At 48.4% G+C, this 15,155-nt stretch overlaps 1 protein-coding gene across 1 annotated transcript; it reads right to left on the minus strand.

The window, feature by feature from the left end:
• Window positions 1-3,864: 3,864 nt before the first annotated feature.
• Window positions 3,865-6,200, minus strand: POU4F1 (POU class 4 homeobox 1). Its single transcript, XM_057424036.1, has 2 exons — window positions 5,919-6,200; window positions 3,865-5,052 (listed from the first exon to the last, which is right to left on the minus strand). The coding sequence occupies exons 1-2, from the start codon at window positions 6,039-6,041 to the stop codon at window positions 4,006-4,008; spliced, it is 1,170 nt and encodes a 389-aa protein (XP_057280019.1). The 5' UTR covers window positions 6,042-6,200; the 3' UTR covers window positions 3,865-4,005.
• Between the last annotated feature and the right edge of the window lie 8,955 nt (window positions 6,201-15,155).

Consider the following 15,155-nt stretch of genomic DNA (forward strand, 5'->3'; position numbering starts at 1 on the left):
TTCTTTCTTTCTTTCTTTCTTTCTTTCTTTCTTTCTTTCTTTCTTTCTTTCTTTCTTTCTTTCTTTCTTTCTTTCTTTCTTTTCTTTCTTTCTTTCTTCCTTCCTTCCTTCCTTCCTTCCTTCCTTCCTTCCTTCCTTCCTTCCTTCCTTCCTTCCTTCCTTCCTTCCTTCCTTCCTTCCTTCCTTCCTTCCTTCCTTCCTTCCTTCCTTCCTTCCTTCCTTCCTTCCTTCCTTCCTTCCTTCCTTCTCTCTCTTTCTCTCTCTCTCTTTCTCTCTTCCTTTCTTCCCTTCCTTTTTTTCTTGCCTGTCTTTTCCTCTCTTTCTCTCTCTTTCTCTCCCTTTCTCATTTGCTTTCTCCCCTGCTTTCTTCCTTTCGATATTTTTAGCGAGGCATTTGTTTAAAAGGCCTCATGAGCATTTGGTGGGTTTATGAACTATTCTGATTCACTCAACGGAAAGCAGAACATTCTGGTTTTGCACAGTTTCCTACCATGAAAATAGGAAACTCTGCAAAGCTTTTATTTTCACCATCTGTTTTATTAACATATGAATTTGTTTTCTTTGTACTCGATAAGGATTGTATTTATTACAAAACAAGCTCCTTAACTTTTCAATACATACATCGGTCATTACCGTATAATACAAACGTGGTGTCGCTTGTAACATTCCAATCGTTTTGGGGCAGATGAAAGGAAACCCAGCATTTGTAACTATTTTTATTTGTTCATTCCTGACTCTCCAAAAATGATATCTGATAATACTTTTCTATAAAATAATATTTTTACAAATGCATTTATTAAAAATTCTGATGACATTTCAAGTTAATAACAACAGAAACAAGTCGTTTTCCGGTGGACGAGACCTATGGTTTCTTTTAAAAATACCTTTAGTGCTTCTTTTCTAACATCAACAGTTGTTTAAAATCACAGCTTTTTGAACGTATTATTCTTTTCTGAACATCACGTGTCTTGATTCACAGAGTTACCGGCAAAATTAAAAAGATTTGGCTGAAATATGTCTACAGAAGAAATAATCCCAGCTATTAAGGAACTTTTTACATTTGGCATCTGATCTAGTCACAGGTCATCAGAAAATAGGAAGAGGTTCTTTGATCACTTGAAGCAGTAGGTGGCATCCTATACGTTCCTATTCAACGATTGCCTCTACACCATAAGGAGAGATCAGTTTAGGATTTTCATATTTATTAACCCAAAATAAAAATACAGCATCTCGTTACATAATCAAGTGCAATTAGGCCAGTCAGAACAACATATAAACCTGAAACCACCCCAGCTTTTCTTCTTTATACATATTTTGTAGGTGCATAATCCTTTCCAGCAAACTGAAAAGAAATACTTCAGAAGTCCTCTTAAAATTTTACTTTGATTTATATTCTGCAGTTATAGAATAAACTTCAAGAAACACACGCAGCTAATATATAGTTAATTTTATTCAGAGCACCGATTTTCACATAAGAGCTATCTCAAAGTAATGAATTCTGGATTTAGCAGAAAAATACATCTCTCACTATTTTCTTTTTGGTAGAATTAGTCTTATCGTCTAACGGCCACCCCTTGAATTTACCAGCCGTGTCTCAGAATATTTATTTTTCTCTCGTTTTTTAAATGCACCCAATAATAATAACTATTCTGTTTTCACGTTTGTTTTATTTGTAAGTATGCTGGGACGCATCTCCCTGTTGTATTTTGGCTTACAGAAATATTTCTGGTAGAAATAAAAGTAATAAAGACACAACCAAGGAGAAAGCTCAGCAAACATACATGGACAGGTAGATTATTCGGTGAGACAGTTCAAGATCCACACGTGGTTGCAGTTTGAAACCTTTTTTTTTTTTTCCTTGTGCATTAAAGAAAATATTTACAATCGTCTTTCTTCCTTTTTCTTTTTTTTTCTTTTTTTTTTTCCTTCCCTCTTTTAAATCTAAATACAAGAACGTGACAAGAATGTTTGTGTTTTCGGTGAAAACAGGCAGTTAAACTGTGAAATTACACCATCCACAAAAGATTCTACCAGAAGCTAGTCTATTTAGTGCTCAGTTTCAAAATGCATAGAATGTTTGCGCTGCAAACAATGATACACAAAATAATAATATTAATAATAATAACAAAATAAATAGATAAATAAATAAATATTATCGAGACTTTATCACGGATCTTTCTATGCCTTTTTTTTTCCCTTTTTTTTTTTTTCGGTCATGCATACTTTCAGTCTATTGTTTGTTTTGATTTAAAAAGAACTGTATTTTCTTTTCAGAGACTCCTTGTTAGCTAACAGCCTTAACAGTCGCTCGGTGTCGGCCGGAGCCACCAACCGCTTCTGCAAGAAGCTGGCGGTTTTACCTAACGAGCTCTGATAATTTAATTTTAATTTCTTTTCTTTTTCTTTTCTTTTTTCTTCAATCCGCAAGACATCTAATGCACCTTGATGATCATTAGTAGTACCAGCATTGTTATTACGGAACAACATCATCGCTTCCAACCCGGGAGACTGTGATAGTGCAAATTGAACCCTCCCCAATACCCAAACCCCATCCTCTACCTAACGTTTATTTTTTAGAATAAACGACTTTTAAGCCCAAATGGGATTTCCTCTTTTTCTTTTTTCTTTTTTTTTCTTTTTTTTTTTTTTTTTTTTTTTTGTGTGTGTGTTTATTCCCAGCATGCAGACCCTTCAGAAACAAACGGCATTTCAAACCCTGCACTGGTGATTTCTGTTGCCTGCCGCGGGCAACCACCCCTGGCCCCCGGAGGAAACCAAGGCGGGACCTTTTCCCCACCGCAATCCCTTGCTAACCTAAATCCAGCAGAATCTGATAGGGATGCCGGGGGCCATGGAGAGGGAAGGAGGGGAGGGGAAGGGAGGGGAGAGGACCTAGTTAACCACTAGCCTTAATGAATCTGAACATCATCTTTTCGGAGAGCATCCCTGCTAGGGCAGGTTTAGCAGCTGCCTCCAGACACATCTCTGCGGAGACAGGGACCTGTCTTCAGACACGGATGGAACCGCAAACTATGCAGGCGAGGGAAGGGAAACAAAGGGGCAGCGGAGTAACTTTTTTTGGATGGGTGGGAGGGGGGTGGGGGGTGAGTGTTTTTTTCCCTTGAGCTAGCTAGGATTAGGGAGGCAAGAGCAGAGAGGAAAGGGACCCGCTCCCAAGCATCGGGAGCTCCGGCTGCCCCGGCCCCTTTTGCACAGCTCCTAAGCACAGACAAGACCCGTCGCCAAAGCCTCGAGAAAAAACGCGTTCGGGGGAAAAGCAGGGGGAGAAAAAGAGGAAAAGAGAGAAGAGGGGAAAAAAAAAAAAAAAAAGAAGAAAGATACAAAAGAAAAAAGGGGAAAACCCCAGAAACAAACACACCAAACCCAAAGAAAAAGACACCCCCTCCACCCCCCCCAAAAAAAAACACCGCCATCCTCATTCATTACCAAGCCAGAGAAAAAGAAAGAAAACCAGAAAGCAATGAAAAGAGACCCAAACCAAACGTAGCATCATCACCGACAGTTTTGCCTTCTGGGTTTGTTGGTCGGTTTTGTTTTCCTTCGGAAAGTTGTGACTTAGGTTGCTCGTTTTGTGGTTGTTGCTGTCACGGTATTTATTGGTGTGTGTCTGTGTGTGTTTAAGTTTTAAATTGCTCTTTCTCCCGCTTTCTGTTGGGGGGTGGGGGGGGGCAGAGAGGGGGATGGGGCCGCTGAAGTGACCCCCACCGGTTTCTAGAGCGTTTTTACCTCCTCCTCTCTCCTTCTTCTCGTTGGTGTCCCGATGTCTTTTTGTTTTAATAATTGATAGCGCACTACCTTCCTCCCCCCTCCCTCCCCGCAGGCCCCCCTTTCCCTTCTCAGCGAGTAGTTCGCGTTTAATTTCTACATCGTCCCTTGGTCCCCAGGAGCTTCCCACGGCATCTCGGGCGACGGCGACGGTGGGTGTGCGGCCCCTGGACCCAGACCCGGCCCGGAAACCCCTGGGGCCGCTCCTCCCGCCCGCTCCTAGTAGGTGGCAGAAAATTTCATCCGTTTCTGCTTCTGTCTCTGGTTGCAAAACCAAACCCGCACTACGTTCTTTTTGAGGTCCAATTTCTCTGCGATGGCGGCGATCTTCTCGGAGGAGGGCCGGGGCTGAACGGCGAAGTAAGCCTCGAGGGAGCGCTTCTCCGGAGCGGCGATGGAAGTCCGCTTGCGCTTCTTCTCCCCTCCGTTGAAGAGCTCGGGCTTGTTCATTTTTTCCCGCTGGGCGCCCTCGGCCTCCTCCAGCCAGGCCTGCAGGATGGGTTTGAGGGCGATCATGTTGTTGTGGGAGAGGGTGAGGGACTCGAAGCGGCAGATGGTGCTCTGGCTGAGGGAGCCCACCCCCGGGATCTTCAGGTTGGCCAGCGCCGAGCCCACGTCGGCCTGGGTCACCCCCAGCTTGATGCGCCGCTGCTTGAAGCGTTCGGCGAAGGCCTCCAGCTCCCGCGGGTCCGTGTCCGAGTCGCAGATGGAGGCCAAGCCGGCCGCTCCTACCACCGCCGCAGCCGAGGCCACCTGCCCCGCGGCCCCGTGGTGCGCGGCCACCAGCCCCGGGTGCGGCAGCCCCGACGGCATGTTCATGGCGGCCGGGTGCGAGAGGTGGCCCAGGCCGTGCATGTGCGAGTGCGGGTGGGCCGAAGTGGAGATGAGGCCGCCGCCTCCCCCGCCGCCGCCGCCGCCTGCCCCGCCGCCGGCCCCTCCGCCGCCGCCGCCCGCCCCGTCGTGGCCGCCGCCGCCACCGCCTCCGCCGCCGCCTCCGCCGGGCATAAGCGCCAGGGAGGGGGAGGTGATGTGGTCGAGGAGGTCGCCGGGCTCCAGCGCCTGGTGGTGGTGGTGGTGATGGTGGTGGTGGTGTGCCAGAGGCACGGTAGAGGTGGAGGTGCAGGGCACGCTGTTCATCGTGTGGTAGGTGGCGTCCGGCTTGAAGGGGTGGCTCTTGCCCTGCGAGACAGCAATGTCGACGGCGGCCAGTGCCTCGGCCCGCGCAAGCAGGGTTTCATCGAGGCTGGCGAAGATATTGCTCTGCAGCTGCAAGGGACACAAAACAGAGAGGGGTGCGGGGAAAGTAGGGCGGGGGGGGCGTTGGGAAGCGGTCAAAGAGAAAAGAAGGATGGAGACGGAAGCGAGAGTGTGGGTTTGCAGGGGCGCCGTGGGGAAGGAGCAGGGAAAGTCGAGAGAGGGGATCCCGTGAGGAGATAGAAAGTTGGGGGGAAGGAGGAGGGGAGCCGGCAGCAGCGTGCCAGTGTGAAGGGATACGGGGCAGGGGGAAGAGCCAAGTGAATGATAGAAGCGGGGTATAGCCGGAGGCAGCACAAGGAAGGGAGGGGAAATAGGGGATGGGGTAGAATAATAGGAAAGAGAGCGAGGAGGGGAGCAAAACAGGAAAAGAAGAAGCAAAGAGTAGAAAGGGCAGAAAGCCGGGGGGAAGGATCCAAATAAAGAGGGGACGAGGGAAGGGAACAAATAAATTTAAATAAAATTAAATTAAAAAAAATAAAAACGAAAGAAGAAGAGAAAGGAGAAGAAATGGATCTGTAACTCTCAGCTGGGGAATTGTGTCAAACACAAGAGCACATAAAGCGCATTCCTCTTCAGAGGCCGAGTCATAAAAATTAATACAGAAAGTGGATGAAGTCGGAGGCTCGTGTGAACACCGCTTTCAAAGAAGATCACAGGCACTCAGATGATTGCAGAGGAAGACATGAAAAAAACATTAAGCGCCGCTTGTCAAAATGTGCCTCGCAGCGTTTTTTTTATTAATGCACATACACATACATGCAGTGTACAGGAAAGAGAGAGAGAGAAAGAAAGACTGTGTGTCTGTGTGTAAGAGAGAGAGAGGGAAAGAAAGAAAAATAAAGAAATAAAGAGAGCTGTAGCTGCCTGTCCCTTACCGGTGGAGTTGGTAGACATGCTCTTCTTATTGCTTCCGAGCTGGAGTGTAGAGAGGGGTATTTGTGCTCAGGTAGGGTAGGATGCATGGCAAAATGCGGCTGCTTGCTGTTCATGGACATCATCTTGAAGGCTTGGCATGTAAATCCACAAACACTCCTGAAGTCGAGGGAAAAGTGTTCTCCGGGAGCTCTCGTCCTCCTCCCGCCGTGGGAAGACGCGGACGGCTGCGGACGGCGGTTGCGGAGCCGGTGGCGCGGTGGCGCAGCGGACCCTGCCCCCGCCGCCGCCGCGGTGACCGGGGCTGGGCTGGGCGGGTGAGAGAGCGGCGAGGCTCCCTCCGGCCCCCGCCGTCTCACTCCTCTGCCTGCCGCTGCCCGGCGCCGGGCGCGCTGCGCTGCGCTCTGCCCGCACCTGAGCCCCGCATCCCGTGGCTACCGCCGGGCGGGCTCTCGCGAGAGCGTGGCGGCTCCGGCTTTGACAGGCATCAGCTGTCTCCCCCCCTTCCTCCTCCTCCCCCTCTCTTTCCTCCTCCTTCTCCTCCTCCTTTTCCTCCCGCCGCTGCCACCTCCCCCGGTCCCTGCCTCCCCGCGCCTTGTTGCATCTCCCGCAGCCCTCGCCCGTCTCGCAGGGGCGGTGGCGGCGGGGCCGCTCTTATAGCCAGCGACGCCGAGCACCGGCCGGCTGCGGCACCTGTGGTTGCCACACGTGCGCGCTGCGCGGCCACCAGCGCTGCCCAGGGGCGCCCCGACGGGGCGGGGATGGGCGGTGGGGCGCGGAGGCGGCGGGCGCCCCCGGGGCGGGGCCGGTGGGGTACGGGCCGGCACCCCTTCCCTGCCTCTGAAGCGGCGGTGGGAACCGGCCCGGCCCTCGGCACCCGCGCATAAAGGTGTGTGGTATCTGCCGCAGCCGAGGGCCCTCATGTTAGGAAGTGCCGCACCCCGCCGCTGCACGGGGGAGAGCTGCGCTTCGGCTCTCAGGGAAGAACAGCGGCGGCAAGCGTTTGTTTGAAGCACTCCGAGGATATCGATTTCCGTATAGTTTCATTCCCCCATCACCGCCGAGTGTAGTTTTGTTACAAAGACACAGCCGGTGACAGCCTCTTTGCCCACGAGGAGCGTGGGCTTCCCACACAGGGAAGTGCTGCAGAGGTGGAATTGGGCATCTCCTCCTGGCTTCCCGGGCAGCCCCCTCTCCTTATGCCTAGGAAAACCCAAGTTTCATTGGCGTGGTCTGAAGGGGAAAACACAAACAGAACGTGTTTTCTCTTTCACTCTTTCTTCCCGTTTTTCTTTCTTTCCTTCTCTCTTTCTCCCTCTCTTCCCTCCTCTCTCCCCTCTCCTTCCCCCGTACTCTTCCTTTCTCCCTTTCTTCCTCCACTCTCTTTCTTTCCCTCTCTCTCTGACCCAGTCCTCCTTCCTCTCTTCCCTTCTTCCTCTCTTTATTTTTCTTTCTCTTTTTCTGTCATTTCTGTCTTTTCCCCCTCTTGCTACTCAGGTACTTTATATACAAGAAACGAGTGATTCTGTATTACATGAGCTAAAAATATAAAAAAAAAAATAATATGGAATTGCTCGCTGTTTTTCTTCCTTTCTTTCCCTTCCTTCCTTCCTTCTTTCTCTCTTTTTTTCTTCCTGTCTTACTTTCTCTTTCACTCTTTCTTTTTTCCTGTCTTACTTTCCTCTCTCTTTTCTGTGGTTTATTCTTTGAGCACTCTTGCATTTGAATGGAAAAGTTAAGGAGTGACAGTGACACTGGGATTAATGACTCACGGTTCTTTTTCGAGGTTACCTGGGATTCGAGGTTACTGCTCCGTTTTAGAGCAGGGTTTTTTGGTTTGGGTTTTTTTGTTTGTTTGTTTTGGTTTGGTTTTGGTTTTTTTTAGCTACTTATGAATTTGGAGGCAAAACTGTCAAAGGTGTGAATCTACTATTGCTGTGCCTGTGGGATTAGTGTGAATCCCCAGGGAACAGCCCCCAGTGAATCCTCTCCCCTGGGGCACGCCGAAGTTGTCCCTCGGTGACCGACTAGATGCTGCCTTGTTTGCTTCAGCAGGGTTGCAGGCAGGCGGGCAGCAGCGGGGTGGTTGGATCAGGGATGTGACAGCCTCGGAGTGCATCGGAATTGCTCTGTTTCTCCTGAACGTCTCTTATTTATGCGCATAAACACAGCCGAAAGGGCACGCAGGCACACACACACGGAGCACACAAGCACACACCACAACCCCAGGTAAAGTCCACATTTGTCTTCATAAACCCTTCCCCAGCTCCCCATCCAGCCGGGAGGAAGGAGGGAACGGCTGCCAATTACTTGTGCGAAAAGGAGCCAGGTCTCCATCCATTACCGCGTCCCCTGGGGTGGCGGAATGCAACTTCATCTCGGGAGGGAGGGGGGTGAACTTGAGACTGAAAGACACTAGTCTGAAGAGGGGTTGTTATCTGCTTATTTATCGAAATCATTGCAGCAGAATAGCTAAATTATACTTTATGGGGACTTCTTCCCCTTTTTTAATTTTTCTTTTTTTTTTTAAGCCGTATGACTTCTAGCTGTTTCTAAGCTCCCAGAAAGCCTCCTGGGGAAGGGATGGAGAGAAGGAGGAGGAAAGTGGGAAACAGCACCTCTTTTCGCCAAGTTAGCTGCTGTGAAGTGCCCAGGTCTCGGAGAAAGGCCCGGGCATCCTTCTTTTCCTACCAGCGGCTGAAAGCCAGGCAATGGCCCTCCCGGGGAGCTCCTGTTTGTTCCCCGGCCGGGAGGCAGGCAGAAGGCCAGGCTCACTTCCTCCCCCAGCGGTAGTCACTCTCCAGGACGCTGTCAGGCCAAGTGTATCAGGTTTCCCTACGGAAAAAGCTGGGAGCCAGGAAGAATTGTGCAAGCGGCGACCAGGGGTGAACGGATTTCCAGTCTGGGAGGTGACCTGACTTCCTCCCCGCATGCCGCCGGGTTTGCTGTGCCTCTGAGGTTGGGGTCCCTACTCCCTGGGCAGGCAGGGCTAGGGCAGGGCAGTGAGGGCAGGCAGCAGGCAGCCTGGCCCCGGCTGTTCCCGCAGCACAGCGGGGGCCGGCGGCTCGGGCGGGAGCTGGCGGGCGAGACCTTTCCCTTGGCCTGAGGAGCATAGAACCACTCCAGGACTTGCGAACACCTTCTGCTCACGTCTTTCTTTTTGTTATTTTTTGGCCATAAAGGCAGAAAACTCAGCCACCATCCCGCCTCTGCGCCCAGTGCCAGCCGCAGGCTGAGGAGGTGAGGACCTCCAGAGGTTTTACAGGCCCGTCCCTCGGCGTCTTCTGAAGGTCTCGGCAGCTTGCGATATGCATCCTACTGCATACTTCTCTGTTTCTCAAATCACGGGTGAAGTAGTTCCGCCTGCTGGAGAAACACCCACTTCAAGATGCTCTTTGCCCCTTCATTAAAATCCATCGAGGCCCGATCATCCAACTTTTCACTCTGTCTGATCTTCCAGAGGTGCAGAGAGAAGAGAGGAGGATGAAAGGATTTTGGTCTTACACTTACCAAGTCAGCGAGAAAGAACTTTCCATCGCAGTCCTTGGGACACATCTATCTATCTATCTATCTATCTATCTATCTATCTATCTATCTATCTATCTATCTATCTATCTATCTATCTATCTATCTAATCTATCATCTATCTATCTAATCTATTTATCGTAAGAGGGGTAGCACTAACTTTAGAGCAACGCTTAAAGTTACATCCCCGCCTCGATGTTGCCCTGACGGAGGTCTTGGCCTCGCGGCCCCCTCAGCTCCCCCGGCCCCACAGAGCTCAGCCCGGGGCTCACTTCGGACCAGCTCCCCTTGTCGCCAGCCCCCCGCAGCCTTTTCCCCCCTCACACACAGCCGGCTCCCCGGGAAGACGGCTTGAGCCAGGCTCAGCACCGCACGGGCCTGGTAATAGATTTTATCTTGGTGTTCGCTGTTATTTCTATTCCTCGTGGGTACGTCCAGCCTCATGAATACTGATGGCAGTAAACTCGCAGGCTTTGAGGAGCGAGTTCACTGGCGGTACGACCACTCTGCAGCCCTACGTTTGTAGCCAAAGATGCTCGATAAGGCGAGGGAAGCATATATATACATAAAATGCATTTACTTGTCTCCCGTAGTTTTCTCAAGCTAGAAATGCAAGAAAGAAATAGGAAGATTTCCTTAATTGATATCTCGAAAAAGTAATAAAATAACCTCTTATTCCCACAGTGAAACGGTTTCTAAATTAATTACTGTAACCCATTGTATTTGATTTCTCTTTTAGGATTCCCTACAGATGAATATACTAAAGCTTGAGATATAAAGAATTAACGTCTTATCATAGTTTGCTATGTAGCCCGAGTTTAAATAAAAAGTTAATGTGGATCCTGTAGAACCACTCGCTCTAAACCTTCTGGGTACTTTTATTTCATCAAACGTTAGCTTTACATTTTTTACTCGTGATATTTGCCCTTCCACAGAGTGTCAGAGGGAGCGCTGAGAGAAAACCTACAGTACGTGTGTTATTTGGTGAAGTTTACAGGAAGTCAATATCCCATTTAATATAGAAGTTATTTTCCCTTTAGATGATAAAATCAACCTTCAGAAGACAAAAAAACCAATACCCACAATACAACCCCTAATCTTCGGGTGAATGCACAAAAAAGTATTGCCATGTCCTAATGAGGACTTTCTTTACATCAGCAAAGACTTGCTAATTACTGATGTACAAGCCGCAATAATTGCTTTCGCAGCCAAAGTGTAGAATGTTGTCATATTAAAAATTGAAACGCTTGATGGTGATGGAGGTCCCATGATAGTTCACACCGTCCCGTTTCGGGAAAGTGCGGAGACCGGCGGAGCCAGGCATCCGGGAGAAAATACTGCAGGTCTCTTGCTAGTCAGGTTCCTCGCTCTTTCCTTTCAGCGATGAGGAGGGATTAAGTCGCTCAGCGAGAAGTCCCGCCGGCAAAACCCCTCCCGAACCGTGCTCGCTTTCCACACCGGCTCCGTGGGCAAACCCGCTGTGGCTTCCACTCCCGGCCGCGGTCTCTCCCGCTCCGGGGACACCGCATTTCGGGGGGAAGTGGCTGAAACACGGCGCCTTAATCCCCTCCGGCACATGCGGGGTCGGCAGCCGAGTCCCACAGCGCGCCGGGATCCGCTCGGCTGCCGAAACCGGGAGCGAGGCCCCCTCCCCCGCTCCGCGAATCAAAGCACCTTCCGAGGGGCTGGGAAGTAGTTGCCTTGTCATGTAACACATTGCCCTGATTTATTATAAAATTTTAACGAAATCATGCATATTTCAACAGCCTTTAATCACTGCATGAAAATTTAATTCATGAACTGTAGCGCGTTTAAATAAATGAAGTGTTAATTCATTAGGATTAATTAATTTGTTAAAGGATTGTGTGCAAGGTTAAGGTGGAAGAAAAACTCTTTGTTAGTTTCGCGTCGTAATCAGGTTTTGTTAACAGCGAAGGCGGGGGGGAGAAAACACGCCCAAGGGTCTGCGGGGGGGGGGCGAGCCAGAGGTGGGGGCAGAGCCGGCGGCTGGACGGAGCCTGCTCCCACTGGGGACCGTAGCCTCTGCCTCCCACCACCTGTTCTTCCCTAGCTGGGATCGGGTCCCGGTGCCCGTGCCGGTTAATTAACTGAATCCCGGCCGAGCGGGCGGAGGCAGGTGCCGAGGAGCCCCAGGCGGGAGGGGACGGTGACAGGCGCATCCCCTCCACCACACTCCGAGCAGGGTATAAAGACTCCGTGCCGCCCCTCTAGCTGGGAGCCAGCGCGAACACTTCAATACCCTAAACCCCCTCCCCCCCCCATCCCTCATATTATTTCCAGTGAGGTCTGGATCACCTGTCTAGTCCCCGGGTTTCAAGGAGAGGATGGCCTGAGATAGGGACAGGGACCTCTTATCCCTGCCCAGTCCCCATGCTTCTCTGGCACATTTCACCTACTTGAAACTAGCACCCAATGACCTGATGACATCAGGTCCAAGTAGTAGCTGCCTGATGGATTTTGGCATTGTCCACCTCTCTTCCTTGAAAGAGAGCAGACAGCACCCACACAGCGTGTCAGAGCACTGGAGAGGAGACAACACTTTCTACCGGGAAAAGCTGAAAAAAACATCAAGAATGCTAAACTTGATTTGTTTTTCACCCGAGTTTCATCCCCTCCTGCATTCATGACTGTTGAAGCACAGGCAAGCTCTTCCCTGTACCAGCTGTGCTTTTCCCTGTGTTCTTCAGCTAATGAAGATGGCTTTTCCAGTTAGAGATAAGGGACTTGGAGGCAATAGCTCAATGTTGGGCCACAAAGGCAGGACAGACAGGCCACCCCTTTAGGCCAGGCCTGTGGCAGAGGACTGCTGTAAGGGACCAAGGGGCAGGAAGGGCCAGACTGGGATAAGCAGCCAGAGGGGGCTGTGTATCATCTCTGATTGTGTGTGATCCTTGGAATAACTGTGAATCCTCACATCAAGTTACCTTGGAGCTGCTTTTTCTCACATCCAAACCTGGGAGTGGAGAAGGGAGAAGCCTCAGTCTGTTTCTATGGGATGGTCCTATGCCAAAAGCAGCAAGGAAGAAGTGTCAGCTTCACGGTTTGTGAGACATTTAGCATAACCACAGTACAGAAGAGGTGTGTGAAAACTGTTTTTTCAAGCCTATTGGTGCTGGGAGTCAAAGGCAGGACTTCAATGCTGTGGAAGAATTAGGATCAGACTTGGTTGGTTTAAACCGCATTTGAATGACATTTCGTGGGGGAAACAGTTGTGAAGTGAAGAAGAGGGAAGGAAGTGAGACGCAAGTTAGCACATCTTATATTGCATATACAAGGTATGTATTGTTCCCCTTGTACCCTTTTTGAAGATACTTTAAACAGAGACAATAAAGCACGTTCAAAACCAAACATAGACCAAGTCAGCACCTGGTGTTGGTGGGTAGAGCCATTCCAGCAGCCTTTCACCTGAGGAAGCAATAGTGATCAGAACTGGGCTCTCACTGGGCCTTCAGGGCATCACAGAGGAGCAGGTCACCTTCCCAAGTGTGTGTAGATTAAAGTGACAATAACAAAGCGAAAACCTCACCCTGGCCTTCTTGCTCTTTGGTACAAACCAACAGATTCCACTTGCAACAAATGGCGGCCGGTAGCAATCTCCCTCTTGTGTCACCTACACTCCCGAAGAGCATTCTCCTATGCTAAAACCTGAAGGTTGCCTTGTACTTAGTACAGGGTTATTAGATGAAGTAAAAATTTTATGAGCCATTAAATATCATTAGACATCACAGATCTGTACATCACTTTGAAACATCTATTGTCTTAATCAAAATTGTAACAGTTAAGTTTTAGATCTTGTGCATTCCTGTTCTATATTACTTCAGAACCAGGTAACTATCATAAAAAATTAACAGCGGTGAACTCTCTCTTAGGTGCTTTTATTCAGGGGGCTTGGTAAGCGCAGTAATAGATTAAGCATGCACAGCACTGACAGAATGCAGCCTGGAGAACCGAAGCCCCACCTATAGCCAACAAACTTATAACTGAAGAAACCCTACTCGTTACAAACAGCTTGAATTTTTTAAGTTGATATTGCACCAATCACTCTGTCAAACTCCAAAAGCCAAAAGGAATACAATGTACATTAATCAAGTAAAATGTGGAATTTAGACTGTGGTAGTTGTTTTAAGGGCACTCAAAAAAACCAAGAGCAAACCCCAAAATAACCACCAACCAAGCCCCAGCCAAACAAAACAAGACCAAGATACCAGAATTCCGATCTGCTTCAGCTTTACCATTTGTGAAACAGAAAATGCTCCTACTTACAGCACCGGATGTGAGCACAATCTGCTCACGGTATCTGCAGCTGGGATCTGAGGGTATGAGAAAGCTTGGAAATCAAGTAATTATGGGTAACTATGATAATGTTTTTGCCACAGGGAAGTTACATTTGTGCTCCCGCAACCCTTCCAAGTGAAAAGCCTGTACTTGGCCTGAAACACCTTGCTCTCCCCACTTAAGATAGGAAATTTATGACTTTGATCTTCAGTTTCTTTTAACCTTAAGCTTGGTTCTTCTATCCATTCAAGTCACATGACACATAGGGTCAAAACACCCATATTGAGGAGCAAGCCCGTTCCAAAGGACTGGAATGTAGTATGCAAATAACCCCCAATGTTCTCTTTTATTCTGGTTTGATTTCAGGTACCGGTTATATTCATGCTTCCATCACTGAAAATGACTTTTGCATCATAAGTATACTGGAGTATAAAATGAAGCCCATAAACACACCCCCAACCTCACAATGAAACAAAGCAACCTTAACACTTATTGTGTGACTGCTCTGCAATACAAGGGTGTTTTAAGAAAGTGTTAGAGATATATTTTGAGATCCTTTTGCCTCTTCTCCCAAAGAGTTCAAACAAGGCATCATTTTTTACTTGTGACTTTTGACTTATTAGTAAAACTAATGAAGTAAATTAAGTTAATCAAAACCAGTAGCAGCCCATGCCCAGATGGTTTTGCTATTTCCCTAATTTCTGAAAAATACATTAACAGGGAATAACTACATTTTTCTGTAAAGACTAAAATTCAGGTGGTATACTGAAGGCAGTACATGAAGGCACAATGCCACCCTATCATCACAAAAAGGTCCTTCCGTGTATGACCTGAATGCTGATTTTTTTGGTAAAGCTTTCTCAAATAAGTCTCAGCTTAGAATGAACACACCGATCACACTAATGTATGCACACAGCACAAGGTGAAATGTAGTTGTTCTTCAAACCGCTTACAGGACTTTCCTTTACAAAAGATAAGCCAGTCTGCTGAGGTTTCCCAAGTGGCTATCACTCTTTTCCAAGGGACACAAAGCAGCGTATGGATTTTTCATATCATAGGTATTGATGAAGCAAGGATGTCTGTTTCTAAGAAATGCCATCAGAGGCCTATATAGAAAGAAAAACCCACATCTTGCAATTAAATATGCCCTTAAAAAAACTTAAACACAATAATGCAAAGAAACCAATTTTGCTCTGCTGCTTAATTAGGTCTCCTGCCTGTAGTAGGCCATCACATTATGTTGACCTATGCAATACTTTATGGAAGAGTCACCTCCAAAGAGGCCGAAAGCCATTTCCATCAACAGTATCGATGCTGACACTGGAATGGTAATATGTCTAACAAGGAGGAGGAAGGGAGATTTGATTTTGTCTTGTGAATAAGCTTACATTTGTGTTTTACAAAACTTAAATATCTAG

The sequence above is a fragment of the Pezoporus wallicus genome, unplaced genomic scaffold, assembly GCF_028554395.1.
Source record: "Pezoporus wallicus isolate ANWC-B61680 ecotype Strahan unplaced genomic scaffold, APGP_CSIRO_Pwel_v1 contig_16, whole genome shotgun sequence".
Lineage (NCBI taxonomy): Eukaryota > Metazoa > Chordata > Aves > Psittaciformes > Psittacidae > Pezoporus > Pezoporus wallicus.